We start from the raw sequence: 14,354 nt of genomic DNA on the forward strand, positions 1-14,354 counted from the left end.
TTGTAGCGAATTAAGATAATTGTAGAGTCGATTAATTAAACTTACAAATAAAAAGGCGTAACAACGTGAATATTGAAATTTCATGATAGTTGAGTCAGCTGCTGTGGAGAAACGAGGAAATAATAAATTAAGTTAAGTCGCGGCTGTAGAATAATACGTTGTACAACATTACACAAAAGTGATCGAAATAATAAAGAACTGAAAATAATATGCCTTAAATTTTGCAAATTTTCATTGAGAATCCAATTTCCATCTACCCTGCTCCTGCTATTCTATTGCCTTATATCGAAACGTACATCTTTATATGAAAATGTTGATAAAAAATACTAATTACAAAGTACTAAATAATTTGGAATTTTTAATGATAAAAAATAGAACTGTAAAAAAAGCTTTAAATGAATTCCTCATCCGGACTATAAAATGCATCATGTAAATGAGGAGTCGTGGATAAATAATGTGCAAACGTTTTCATAACAAAATGTGCTAGAGATGCACGATTTATTTATTAACCTTCGTCCAACTTTAACAACATACAATATAATGTGGTAATAAAAACGCATAATTTTACATTAATAATGCTAGCAACGAGAGTGATGTCAATTTCGCTTTGTAGATTACTTATACCTTGATGTTATACATTTTTGCCTCAAAAATTGATTCACCATTGACTCATTAGCATTCACAGAATTTATTCCATTTATTTTCATTAATTTTTGTCACATCATTAAAAAGATTTAAAAACCGAAGAACATCTTCGAGGAAGCGTAGAATGCACAATGTAGCTTCAAGAAAAATTCAACAAGAAAGTGTACAATATATATCTTTTATGTATACATAATTAATTATTATTACTATACAATTAAAGTAAAAAAATTATCGTTGCATTATAATAACATTTTCAATTACAGTCAATCAATCAATAAAAGGTGTATATAAAAATCTGACTCGAAACATTGCCGTTGGATTCGTAAATTTTCATCCTCTCTAATATTTGTCTTTGTTAAATTTTATAAAAACGACACCTACGTACGAATGTATACAAAAACTGGACAACTGAATTAAAACGTTATGGAAAAATGTCAAGGTAAAAAAACGATATCACACTTATATCGTAACAGTTCACATGGGAAACACTGCCGAACTTAGAATAGATTTGTTTTATATCTTCACTTATTAATTTTTTGTGTGCTCTTTCGTTATACACGTATACTTGAGTAAAAAATTCATTCGCACTCATTCTCTCTCCCTCTCGTTTTCGCCATTTTTTTTTCTTTCTCCCCAGCACATGAATGATGCCCGGAGGATCACTTTACACTTGGAGAATCGGGATCACGGTACACTTCAACGTTTTTTTTTGCTCGTTTGCATAGGTGTGTATGTCCATCTGAACGATGGTGTACGTGTGCAAGAACTTTTTCCGTTCATGCCTGGAATTTGTTGTTTTTTTATTCGTCGCCGCGCCTGTCCTGTGCAGCGTTGCTTCGCTGGAATGTCGCTGGTGCAAAAAGGAGGCGAGTCGATTTCCGATGCGTCCTGCTCTTCGGCCCGCTTTTTATTTTTTGCCTTTTTCTCATTCTATCTCTGCTCAACAGCAGTTCAGTTTTTATTGTTCGTTGGTTTTTTTTGTTTTGTTTTATTATTCGGCATCCGCTGGAGCCGTTGACCGAAAACGCTGCACTCGGCTATCGTCGAATGTGTGTTCTTACACGGTCGTTTTGTATAAAAAGCAGGAAGCGTTGCATCATGAAAGCTAACTAAATACTTCTTGCATGACAAATCCAAATGATCGAATAAACGAACTCAGCGAAAAAGCGAAAGAGAGCGGAGCTAGTGTAAATTCAAGCGATCGTCTGTAGGCTGTTTTTGGAGACTTGACATTATTAACGTAAAACGCAAGGTGAAGAAAGTATAGAAATGCATGATAGTTGCAGTGTAGCTTAAAACTTAAATTTACAAAACGTCCAAATAAGCGGCAGTAAAACGATATGTACACATTATTATAAAAAATGCGAAACTCAATTATTCCACTTGCACATACTCGGCAATTTGGACGTTTTGGTGATTAATTCACACAAAAAAACGTAAGTTATTTGCCGTTGTAAAAATAGAAAAAAAATATAAATAATGCAGCACTTTAAATAGAAAAAAAAAAGAGAAAATTTGCGCGAATGTTTCCACGCGAGTCCGGTCCATAGCGGACGTTCGCAGACTTCGAAACTCCGAGCCCACGGCGATTCCAGTCCGCGGAACGGTGTCCCCGATAAAACCGACTGTCCTCAAGTAGTTTAAATTATCCGCGGAGAGGGTGATCCCTGCACTGTAAAAATAAACAGAGGAGAATGATGATTTCATCGGGATCAAGTGCGTTGAAATTGTCGGCGTTTTCGCAGGCTTGAGTTTCGCTGTGTGTGTGTCTTAGAGAGTAAAGAAAGAGTTTTTCAAAGCTCGTCGTGCTTGGGTCCGCTGAACTCCTCGTGCGAGATGAAGCCGTTCTTGTCCTTGTCCTCGTGCTGGAAGATCTCCTCGACGAGCTTGTCGTGGTCAGCCAGCATCTTCTTCACCTCGTCGCTCTCGCCGGCGCCGGCCTGCTCGGCTTCCAGCATCTGCTTCCTCAGGTATTCGCTGACCTGTGACAGAGACAAGAGAGTTGCGTTCGACGAATTAGATGTTTATTCTTATCGTATTTCACTCTTTTGCAAGACAATATGTATACTTGAGACGAAGCGCTGTGCCGTTTTACTTTTATGTACAGAGATATTGAAAAGCAATTGATTTTTTTAAATATTCTACAGTTTTAGTTGTTCGAATTCCAAATCGCGCACTTGCACTGCATTTTATCATGCATATTGTCTTATTAATTATTATACACAGGAATCGTTCTGTTTTCCATCAACATTTTTCAAGGGCCTACAAGAACATCTTTGCAATATTTATCGCCAATCAAATTTCAGTTCTGATTCCAGGACTATCATTATAAATTGTACGATGTTAAAAGCATGTCAGTTTTGAAAGATATTATAGATTATACACTACGGTGAAATGTTAGTAGAAGTAAATCAAAGAAATATGCAGAAAATGTTTTGAAAATTTTTGACGAGTTTTGAAAAAGATGTTTCCACATTATATCTGATGAAGCCGACACCCTTTGACTCCAGAAAAAAAATATGAAAATAAGAACGATCCTTGCCATTGTTCCTACCTCCTCGCGGGAGAGTTGATTGTCCTTGTCGGCATCGATTTCCTTGAAGACGTTGGCGTTCGGGGGTGAGTCGCTGATGTTGATGAGCTCAACGTCGAAGTGCAGGGTAGCGCCTGTAAACAGTTCATCGAGAATGTGATGTGATGTAATTTAACTTATGTCGCCAAATTAAGTATAATTGTATTTCTCTGGATAGAATATAATGTATAGATCGAACATTGGTGCTCGAACATTGGTGAAACGAATAGAATAAATTAAAAAATCGTGATTTTTTATTGCAGGAAACCATTCGCTCTGATAGATATCGATCTGGGTGATTGCGCGAGTTTAAACAAAAACGTGACGAAACAATATATGTTGAATAAAGTGTCTCTTGACATATCAATAACAGGCGGCCAGTTTTGTACTGTATTTCGATGTATATTTATCAGCGTTCTATGTAGCGTTGTTTTTTGTATTACATTTTCACGTTGAGTGGCAACATACGTTTTGAGAGTCAAAGAGTTTTATTTTCAATATGTTATTGATAATTTTGAGGAGGCATTTATCATATTTAAATTGAAAGTCAATAATAATAATAATAAGAGTGTAGACGCAGGCAGTTATAGCATGATAATAGAAATTTCAAATCCGATATGTAAATTATTAAATGTTACAAACGTCCATTGGCTAGGTAAAACTAAACCGAGTAACGTGAAATGCAATATGAGCTCAAATACATTGCACTACTAGCAATGTGGACACAAACCAAAGTGTCGCGCACTTAAAAAGAAAGTTCTGTCCGACGTCGAATTAATAATAATAAACGCCATAAGGACGTGCACGAAATATAACAATACCCTCGTAATTTCGAGAACAAAAAGGATCCGGTGTCGCTCGGCTAACGAACCAACTCGTTCTGTCTTTCCTCCCCTTCCTATTCCTGCTTGCGAATTAGCGTCAGCTATATAGCCAGTGCCTTTTTATTATCTACTTCCCTTATTTTGTCTCCTGTTTTTTAAATCCTGCACACGTACGCGCGGTCGTCGGTTTTTTACATTAAAACTGATTAAAACCACGATTATTACTCCGGTGAACTCGACAAAAGTCATCGAGCGGTACCAACATGTTCGATCGAATATGCAGAGCGCTCTGGGCCTTTATACATTGATCGCGGCAATACAGTGCTACGATCAAAAATTGTCGGCCATTCTTCGGATATGACAAGCGTAAAGCCCGACATAATTCACCCTTTTTCTCCTCTCGCGGACGCGTCGCGCAGCCTGGCCCTGCGGGATGAGCCAGGGGGTCCATTAATTATGGAAGCAGTCGCGGTCGATTGAACGCGGCTCGTGCGCCGTGCTAATGAAATATAGTACGCTTAATTATTCGACGTTTAAACGAGTGAAATTAATACCGCGAGTGAATAGCGCGTATTCCCTCGAGCGTGTGCGTGTACGGCCGCGGATGTACGAATAATTTCGTATAAATATAGCAGGGGGTTGGAGCGGACAACGCCGGTGTATTATTGATGCGCGCCGCGTCGCGGACAGCTGTCCTGCAGCGCACGCTTTTTTCCGAAATATTTATCGATGCTTTACGAGGTCGTTTTTTCATTTTCGATTTTATAAATCGTGCATGCAAGGGCACTATTGCTTTTCATTAATTATTTTCTGGTGTGCAGCTCGCTGGCTCTAATTTCGAATTCGCGCACCGAAGACTGCTCTTACCACAGGGAGAGAGAGGACAAAGCCCAAGCCACACCCTCGAACTATCCATCCAATTAATCGACAGCGCGTCGGACGGCGTACACCAGCTGCGTGTACATTTTTAATCATGGCCTCTTGCGCAGTCCCTAATCTCGATTCCGCTGTCGCGCAAACAATTATTGAACGCTTACACCACGTGCGTCGGTCTTCCCCGCGATCCGTCAGCCAATGACCTTTGACTGCGCGTCAAGCGTAATTGAAGCTCAACGACTTGTAGCGTGAAAAAAAGTCAGGTTTTCCCTCGATAAATTTGTACTTTATCAATTGTCAGTAGAAGTTTAACGGTGACGATTCTTTACCTCCAGGAATGACGTTTCCAGCTCCACGGTCGCCGTAGCCGAGGGATGGGGGGATCGTCAGCTTCCTCTTCTCGGACACGCACATGTCGAGTAATCCCTGGTCCCAGCCCTTGATCACCTGACCGACTCCCAACTGGAAGGTGAAGGGTTGGTCTCTGTCCAAGCTGTGAACACAAACGAAATTGAACCTTTAGCGATGCGATCAATAGTTAGCTCCAAATACTTATTTATTATTTGATACGATGGTACGTTTCCCGCGCAAAGTATAATGCGTGTAAATGGAATTTCATATAGCTGTGCCAATTTATTGAAATTACAATCGTGATGGGCAACGGCGCGACGGCGTTTATGCATTTTGCAAACAGTGAATTTCACTTCGGGATGGTAAATTGTCCGCCCCGATACGATGTTTCGTGAAAGACTCGCAGGTCACAACAGCGACATATTTAACTGTAAAATTACGGGCGTCAACTACAAACGAATCACTTGTAGAGATTAACCACCCTTACCGCTCTCCATTAAACTTGAGAATCGCGCTTATCCCTTTGAGGGGTATTATTTCCTTCGCCGAAAGCAGGCCAACAACGATAGCGGTAAAGTGATATAACGGGGAGGTAGACGCTGCGTATCAGCGAGAGCTTCGAGCGCCGCTTTAATTATTTCATTAGCCGGGCTTTTACTACACCGGTACGCTTTTGCGTACACATGTTCGTAATTGCAAAACGGCCCCGTCACTCGTGAATGGACGCAGTCAGCAGCAAGCGCAGTGTGCGAGCTTTTTCCTTCCTATCGCCGGGGGCTATTTCAAAGCAACGGCGGTTCGTTCCGATTACTCCGGTAAGCGCGACGGTACAGCGGATATGCCTACAGATATATTCGCGAACAGCTATATTTTCGCTGTAATTATCGTCCGCAAGTTCGACTGTGAACTTATATCCTACTCCAAGTGCTGTTGTTTCCAAGTTTACGGTATAATCACAGGATGTGTATCGCTTAATGACCAGGCGCGTGAAAGCGTATTACAGCATTTTGACGCACAACCCTGCAGTGTACATTACACTCGCCGTTTAAATGAGTTATTATTTTGCCCTGATTACGCGAGCTCAGTCGAACTAGAATTGCCACTAATAACAGCATCATTAGGAGTAGTCCACGGTAAGAAAGCTACTGGATATCCACGCTAAACTCCCAACTCGCGTTTACTTTCGAGAGCCGAGAGAGGACAGTTAGAGTTAAATTTAGCAGTCGGCGTTTTAGAGGCTCACCCGGTGTAAAATAGCCCCTTCCACTCCGCGAACACCTAGACAACCACAGACACAGGCGTACAGCTGCGTGTAGGAAGTAATTTATCAGAAACCTGGGCTCTCGCGCTGGATTGGTTTGCAGCAAACTTTTGCTCTAGCTCTCTCTCTCTCTCTCTCTCTCTCTCTCTAGCTCTAAGCGCGCACACGGTCAGCGCGCACTCGCGAATGTGCGCCGGACGATAAGTGGCCGAAGCGTGCTCGAGTGCCAATTCCCGAAATGAGCGCTTCAAATCCACTTTCAACAGCTGCATCATCCTCTTCGCTCCCGCGCAGTATTTTCGATAAACTCGGCACGCGAAACGCTTTGGTAATACAGTCTGCTCTATATATACTGTAGATAGTATGTGGATGTATGCCTGATGATTGGCCAACAGCGATATCTCCTTTTCAATGGTACGTTATATAGATGTATTAGAAAGCCTATAGGCAGATAGATGGAAGAGCGTAACTTGAAAGCTTTTCATAGTATCGGTCTGTTATCGATGAATAATTGATTGGCGGAGAATCGATAGAGGTATATATATATTTATATATATATATATATATATATATAAACCCTTTTTCCACTATATATATATATATATATATATATATATATATATATATATATATATATATATATATATATATATATATATATATATATGTATTTAGTGGAAAAAGGGTTTTCGGATTTCATACTAAATGAAACTGTCGAATGGAGATTTCGAGCGCAAATGGAACGAGCCATGCGTACAGGGGGCAGGGGTGCTTTGTGCCGATCTATCGTGCAGTATCCTGTCAATCTATTAATTATATAAGTATCTGATGAATTTGATAATTGGATATCCAGAGGGTGGTTGTAAAATAGCGCACCGTAACATGTTTACTGCGTTTCTTAAAATGATAGAGATTGCAAAATACAGTGTTGAGTTTTAGAAATTGCAATTATTTCGGACAGGCAAAATAAATGGAAAAAATACTTCCTAATAGAACTATAATTGATTGAAAAGTTGTCCAATTGGAAATGCCAATTTAAATTGAAGAGATGGAGAAAAAAATGCTTTTCCGGAAAAAAATCTAAACCTCAAATTTTAATGGGAGTAACGAAATACAATACTGGTATACAATGCCAGTAACATAAATAGATGCGTAGAAAATAAACTCGTATGTCTATCTTTCATCGTTTTGCATTAAAAACAAAACTTTACCCGCGAAGAATGTAGCAGCTTTACATTCAGATTCCCATCATCCATTCAGTAAGCGAACGATTGTTGTTTTTTTTCTCGTCCCAGCAGACGTTTTCCATAATTCTCAGCATTGCGCTGTCCCGCGAGAAATGCTTTTCTAGCCCCCTCTCCTTTCCACCTAACTTTCTCCCTGGGAAGCAAACTCCCGTATACATTCAGGCGTAGTGTCAGGTGTGCGACGTGCCTTGAGCTTCTTTATGTTTTCTCGCTCTGCACAGGCTTAGTCTCCATCCTCGCGTTGTCTGCTTTTCTACGGCTGTCTTGACGCGCGCGTGAATGAGATATCGCTGCGAGTCCCTATATCCGTGGTATCTCGAGCGCATAAGCTTTTCTATCTCTGCAGCTTTTTACAGTTTTGCTGTATCGGAGCAATCTTACCCGCGAGTTTAATGAAGCGAAAAAAAACTTGTGTCCAATTTTGGCAGCTGATATCTCTACATTATTTTACTGCTTTATACGGGATCCATTGTACTCGGATTGGCTTCTATTCAGCGCATAATGCAATATGCAATTGACACGTTAATTGCCATTAATCTGCCTGCAAATCTTGTTTATAGATTATAATCAATAATGGTACGCGCTTTATAAAGTTTGTTACGTATTATCTATAACGAATTCATCGCGAAAATAATTTATTGACAGGGCGTGACTGAGAAGCCGACAAAGTTGATAGCACGTATTTGGATTCGAAATTCACGATTCGATCTGTAGCTTAATAAAGAGGCTGTTGAATGATTCTCCAAGTTTCAGTAAAGCTACGAAATAATTTTACTGATCATACTGCAGGTTTTAAATGCTATTCCAAATATAAAGAAAGCTACAAAAATACACATATTCAAAGTCAAACGGCATAACACAATAATCCGAGGGATATAAAAAGATCGCACGTACTGAAAAGTACTTTTGACTGACAGATTATTTATTATTCTGTCAAATTGCATGTTTGGCATGACTTTTACATGTTCCATTTTGTCGAATACAGAAAACTTCTGCATGCGCATGCATTGTTATTATTACAGAACTAGCGCGCCACGCGCGGCCTCACGGCCGCGTTGTCATGCCGCCTTTTTACAGTTTTGCGCATAAGACACAACGGCTGACGCTCGCGCTTCGCGTTCGTAATGCCTGTCGGTGCTGATATAGTATTATCCTGTTTTTTTTTCAATATTGTTGTCAAAGTTATGATTGGTATTCTTCTGGCGGTCATCAACACTATCATCAAAACTACTGGAAAATTAGTAACTTATTTGTATTTGTATCAATTATTTATTTTTGTTTGTAGATATTCTTAAAATATATTTTATTTTAATTTTATTCTATTGTAATTTCAATAAATAGTACAACACTTTTGTATTGCAGTTTTCAAGAGGAAGTAAGCAAAAGGATGATATTTCGTTTGTAGGATTTCAATTAGAATATTAGAAAATTGATTGTTTAGGTATTTAGCATAGTTTAGAGGGATCTAGTAAGCTACTTAGAGCTTTCCTTCAATCTAAGCAATTTTCTTTATTGAGTTTAGGTTTTTCTAGTTCAGTATATACACTTGAATTTTGAAAGTGAATTGTACTGATTCAGCTTAAAAGATTTAATTAATATAGCGTACGTCGTTATATGATGCCAAGTTACACGGATTGTATTCGGCGATTACGTATTTCCTAAATTTTGCATTTTTTATAATTTAATTAAAAAAGTGGTTTAATTTTGTATATATGTATGACATAAAGGCCAAAATATAACTTTCAGCCTTTCATAATATAGGAAAATTGCTGAAAATAATTGAGTTGGATGGGGCATGTTGCACCGAAGTTATTATTGAATTTATGTATCAAAAAATCGCTTTTAGGATTGTGTATGTCAAAAAGTGTTAAAAGAAAATGTTGCCACGGTAAAAAGTTGTATTTTGAAAATGTTTACAACTTTTATATTTAACATTTTAATGTAAAACGTAAATCCGTAATGTTTTATGGCGAATAATTGGTTTTTAGCTGTAAAAAATCGATTTTGGGCTGTAAACTCGAGTTATAAGCATTTTCATGATTTGATGTCAATAGAAAAAAGTTGTATTTTAAACATGTCTACAACTTTTACATTTAACGTTTTCATGTAAAACGTAAATCCGTAATGTTTTATGGCAAATAATTGGTTTTTAGCTGTAAAAAATCGATTTTGGACTGTAAACTCGAGTTCTAAGCATTTTCATGATTTAATGTTAATGGGAAAAAGTTGTATTTTTCAAAGATCTATAACTTTTTCATTTAACTTTTTTTTTGTAGAATGCTTAGAATTCGACTTAGAGCTAAAAAACCGTTTTTAGCGATTTTTGGAGGTGACCGCATTTTGCGTATACGTGCAAGATCAAGCCCAAAATAAATTTGTCAGCTTAGTATTACGAGGGCAGTTCGTACAAAAATTTGTAGCCCGATTGATTAAAGTCTTTCCGAGATAATCGCATTACAAGAAATTTTTATTTAAAAAATGCTTAAAAATCGAACAAATTGTGCCCGCATTTCAAAACGACGTAGGGGATCGGGATAAAAAAAATAGTTTTTTAGCTTTTGCAAAGGGAGACTTCTCCTAAAATTTCAGCCCGATCGGTCGAAAATTGCGTGAGATATCGCATCTCACACATTTTTCGCACATGAAACTATAAGGCACTTCCGTGTCGCGGTCGTGCCTAAAAACGACGATTTTGATTGACGTTGGAGCCGCTCGGTTTCCCGCAGTATTAATTCTTGAAAATGATCTCTACTTTTTTTTGCACAAGCGAAAATTCATAAACTACATAGCGTCATTACCACGCGATATATTATTTAATCTGTATCCACTAAACGGTGTTACAGAAAAGCCGATCTATTCAAGCGATAAAACGATTCGACGAAAGGCATTTAAATATTCGGAGTCGAGAATTTTCGCTGATGAAAAAGCCAGCCCGAAATATTTCAATACCATCCCAGTTGCTTTAACCGCCGCAAACAAACCTTAATCACTCCGAACAATTGAGCGATCTACAATAGACGGCGTCTCTCTCACTCCGCAGCTCAGCTAACCTACACTGCGAATAATTGCCCCTGTCCTCATCCCGACGCCAAAAAACCTCTTGCCGCTATATAGACGGGAGAGGTTTTAATAAAACTAAGTAATTTTCCCTCCGAAAGCTCTCTAAACTTTCGCTACGACTAATCGAGCATTTTCGTCGATGTAAGCCAACAGCAGGCTATTCATACATATATATATATATATATATATATATATATATATATATATATATATATATATATATATATATATATATATATATATATATATATATATATATATATATATATATATAGCGCGTGCAACAGACTGATGTGGTTTGAAAATAAGAAAAATAATGAAATAAAAATAAACAAGAGAATCGCATCATGATCTGATGGAGAATCGCAGCGTAACGCGGAAATCCGATATTCGTATTCGTAACGTAATTATATGACAGCTCAGTGAACTTATACGTAGGCCTTTTTCATCTATAGCCGGCGATTTTTACCTGCTTTTTCACGTCTTTCATTCTAATGTGACATTAACCGAATTCCCGTATTAAATAGTACTTTCTCTACACTGATTTCCTAATTTTTTAAAAATATTTGTGGAAAGCTATAGCTTATAGTGTAAAATAACAATACAAATCATGGAGAAAAAGTTGGATAGGGCAAACCAGGCAATTTTTTTAAGATACAACAATTTGAAGTTTTTACCTCATGATATATATATATATATATATATATATATATATATATATATATATATAGGTGCACAGTGATTCTCTTTCTTGCAAGCTTTTAGAGTATTTTGCACTCCAAACAATTTGCATTACCATTCTAATGTTTGATACTATGAATTGTAAGTTTTTGACATTAGACAACACTGTATAATATCTTTAAATTCAAAAAGTAATTTTCTAATAAAAACCCAAGTTAAGCACCACTGCAGTCGGTGAACGACCTTAATCTCTATTGGCAAGCTTTAACACCTTGTTCCATAACTGATTCTATAAATTGAGAGCTGCATGTCGCTTCGAAAATAAAAAGCTCTTGAAATTCGCCCAACAAAACTAGAGGCTAAAGTGAGCGATCGGGAGCGCGCAAAATTGGAGTTCGGTAAAAACCGCATCGAGGATAAGAGAGAAGGAGAGAATTCCTTTGGAACCGCAGTAAATACCTATATATATATATATATATATAGCTATAGCTGCTGCGCCGGACGACGACAAGTGCAAAGACCATGAAAGAATAAAGGATCGCCGTACTGCTATCAAAGAACCTTTAACCTTCTGCCTTTTTTCTCTTTTCCTATCCGGCAACCCTTAGCTCTCTCCGACGATTCTTTATCATATCAAAGAAAGATCTCGGGCTCTATTTAAATTTATTCGGGTTTACCTATGCGTATATAGCTGTACGCTTCGCAAGCTCGCGCATGTACGGGTATAGCTTTTCGTCCGGCTATAGCGTACGAGTATGAATATGGAAACCAGTCTGCGCTGAAGATATACGGGAGAACTTTCGAAAGCAGCAGATTCGGTTATTTTCTCTTATTAATATCGAAAGAAGCGTATAATAAATCCCGGAGCAACCTCAGATAGTCCGACCAAGGCGAGCCTTTTCCCTCATCAAATTGCAAGCCCACTCGTGACGTATATGCTAAACATAATACGCGGGCACCACGATGTCAGAGAAGAACCTCCCGGATAAAATCCCTTATTCTCTCAAGCATCGCTCAAGAGGGTAGTGCGCGTGCTCGAAAAACGTCCGAGGCGCGTGTTTGATCGGCTATTTTCGAATGCAGCCAGGGAAGACCATCATCGCTCCCCTCGAAGAGAGCCTCCGGCTTTCCCTTTTTGGCGGCCCCTATTTTTGAGAAGCTGCTTTGATGCACGAGAGTTCGGCGCTGCTATTGTGCGCCGCTCTCGCTTTTTGTAGTTTACCAAGCGGCTGGCGCTAGAAAGAGGAAGGACGGAGGTGCGAAAAATGAGGTTACGATGAATGAAGCAAACGGAGACGAGAAAATATTTTGAGAGCGAGAGCTGGTCAAACGAGCCCTATTCCTCATCATTCGACCGAGAAAGCATGATAAAAGAGAGGACGTTGTTCGAAGTAACTATGGGACAAAATATGACAGCCGAAGCGATGGGATTTCACTTCTCTGTTATTCGAACAGAGTCATGCAAGAACTTTATTATCTTATTTTCGAGAATAACGAGAGTTACAGTGAAAAGCCCATTATCGAGCTTCTCATCGTGTTCCCGGACACTACATAAAATCACGTAGAAATTAAAAAAAAAAATACGAAACGTAATGCGGGCGATTAAAAAAAAGTACGACGAAGTAGAGAAGCAGCGCGCGCACCCAGATAATCGGCTCACCCCATCCCCCCGAAGAAAGATATCGTAAATCAAGCGAAGACAAGAGTTTTCGCGCGAGCTGACTCTCAAAGGTGCGAGCGATAAAATCTGCGGCTGCTTGTTTTACGAGCTGCGCTTTCCGCGGCTCTAGAGCGGCCCTGGCTTATGAAATTTGCTCGAGTGATTTTTAGACGCTGCCTGCTGATACGCCGAGCTTGCACGCGATCGGCTGACTGACTGCTGCTTGCGAAAGCTTTTGATGACAAAAAATTTCTGTCATTATTATGAAACACCAGCGATCATCGAATTCATGGTAGCCTTTGCTTTTGTTATTCAGTTGCCGGTATAAAATTACCAAATGATTTTAAACTTCCGTATTGTGTGCACCGTTTGCTCGAACTTTGCCTTATTTAAGTCGTTACAGCAGTTGTTACCACACAGCGTCCTTTCGCTCTACTGACTCTTGCTGTTGAAAGTTGGCCCTTTGTTACGCGGTGTCTTGAGGAATTGAAATTCCTAAAACAGCGCACCTCCGCGGAATAAAATTTTACAATTGTTCGTTAATTCCATGCAATTTGCACCGAGGTACAAGAATACAATTTCGATATTCCATTATCACAAATGACTTTTCACGATCGAAAGTTCAGCTATTGCACGGCATGCAGAAATTCGAGGAAACTGTACATCCGAACTTCATCGTCTAGCCATACAGAGCCGCATCGCCTACACGAGGTCGTTATTCCGCGCTAATAACCCCTCGTTACAAAGCGGCCACTAGCGCCTATGCATAATACACGATTTTTACGATTCTCGCGCAAGATGGACGCACTTGAGGCGCTACACTCCGGCTACACTTACTCCCAGAGCGGCGCGCGCGCGCGCCAAGAATTTAGCGTGGGTCATTAAAGGGCCAGGGATTACGCGTCGCCCCGTTAAACCTGAGCACCTCATCGGCGCGATGTACAGCAGCGCGAGGAGAAGCTTTGTGTGCGCGCGCGCAAGAGAGAGAGAGAGAGAGAGAGAGAGAGAGAGAGGAACTTTGCGTTTAAGAAATTAGCATTTTTCGTTCGGCTCTTTACGAGCCCGGGCCTGATGTATGCTAAGCGAAATTTAACGCGCAGGATATACGCCGTATGAAAGTTTTCCGCTCGGGGCTGCATGCTGATTAACTCGAAATGCAGTATACTTACCGCGCGCT

General features: G+C 39.4%; 1 protein-coding gene across 2 annotated transcripts in view; it reads right to left on the reverse strand.

The window, feature by feature from the left end:
* Window positions 1-465: 465 nt before the first annotated feature.
* The window catches only part of LOC100115197 (FK506-binding protein 2), a 48,271-nt gene continuing 34,382 nt past the window's right edge, over window positions 466-14,354 (reverse strand). The window contains exons 2-4 of one of the 2 annotated variants that reach the window (XM_001599943.5): window positions 5,247-5,410; window positions 3,200-3,312; window positions 466-2,627 (exon numbers count right to left, since the gene is read on the reverse strand). In XM_001599943.5, the coding sequence (XP_001599993.2) occupies window positions 2,439-2,627; window positions 3,200-3,312; window positions 5,247-5,410 (466 nt within the window). In that variant the 3' untranslated portion in view covers window positions 466-2,438. Of the gene's footprint in view, window positions 2,628-3,187; window positions 3,313-5,246; window positions 5,411-14,354 lie in introns of both variants that reach the window. The other variant, XM_008215711.3, reaches the window with a different exon arrangement.

Source organism: Nasonia vitripennis, chromosome 2, assembly GCF_009193385.2.
Source record: "Nasonia vitripennis strain AsymCx chromosome 2, Nvit_psr_1.1, whole genome shotgun sequence".
Taxonomy (NCBI): domain Eukaryota; kingdom Metazoa; phylum Arthropoda; class Insecta; order Hymenoptera; family Pteromalidae; genus Nasonia; species Nasonia vitripennis.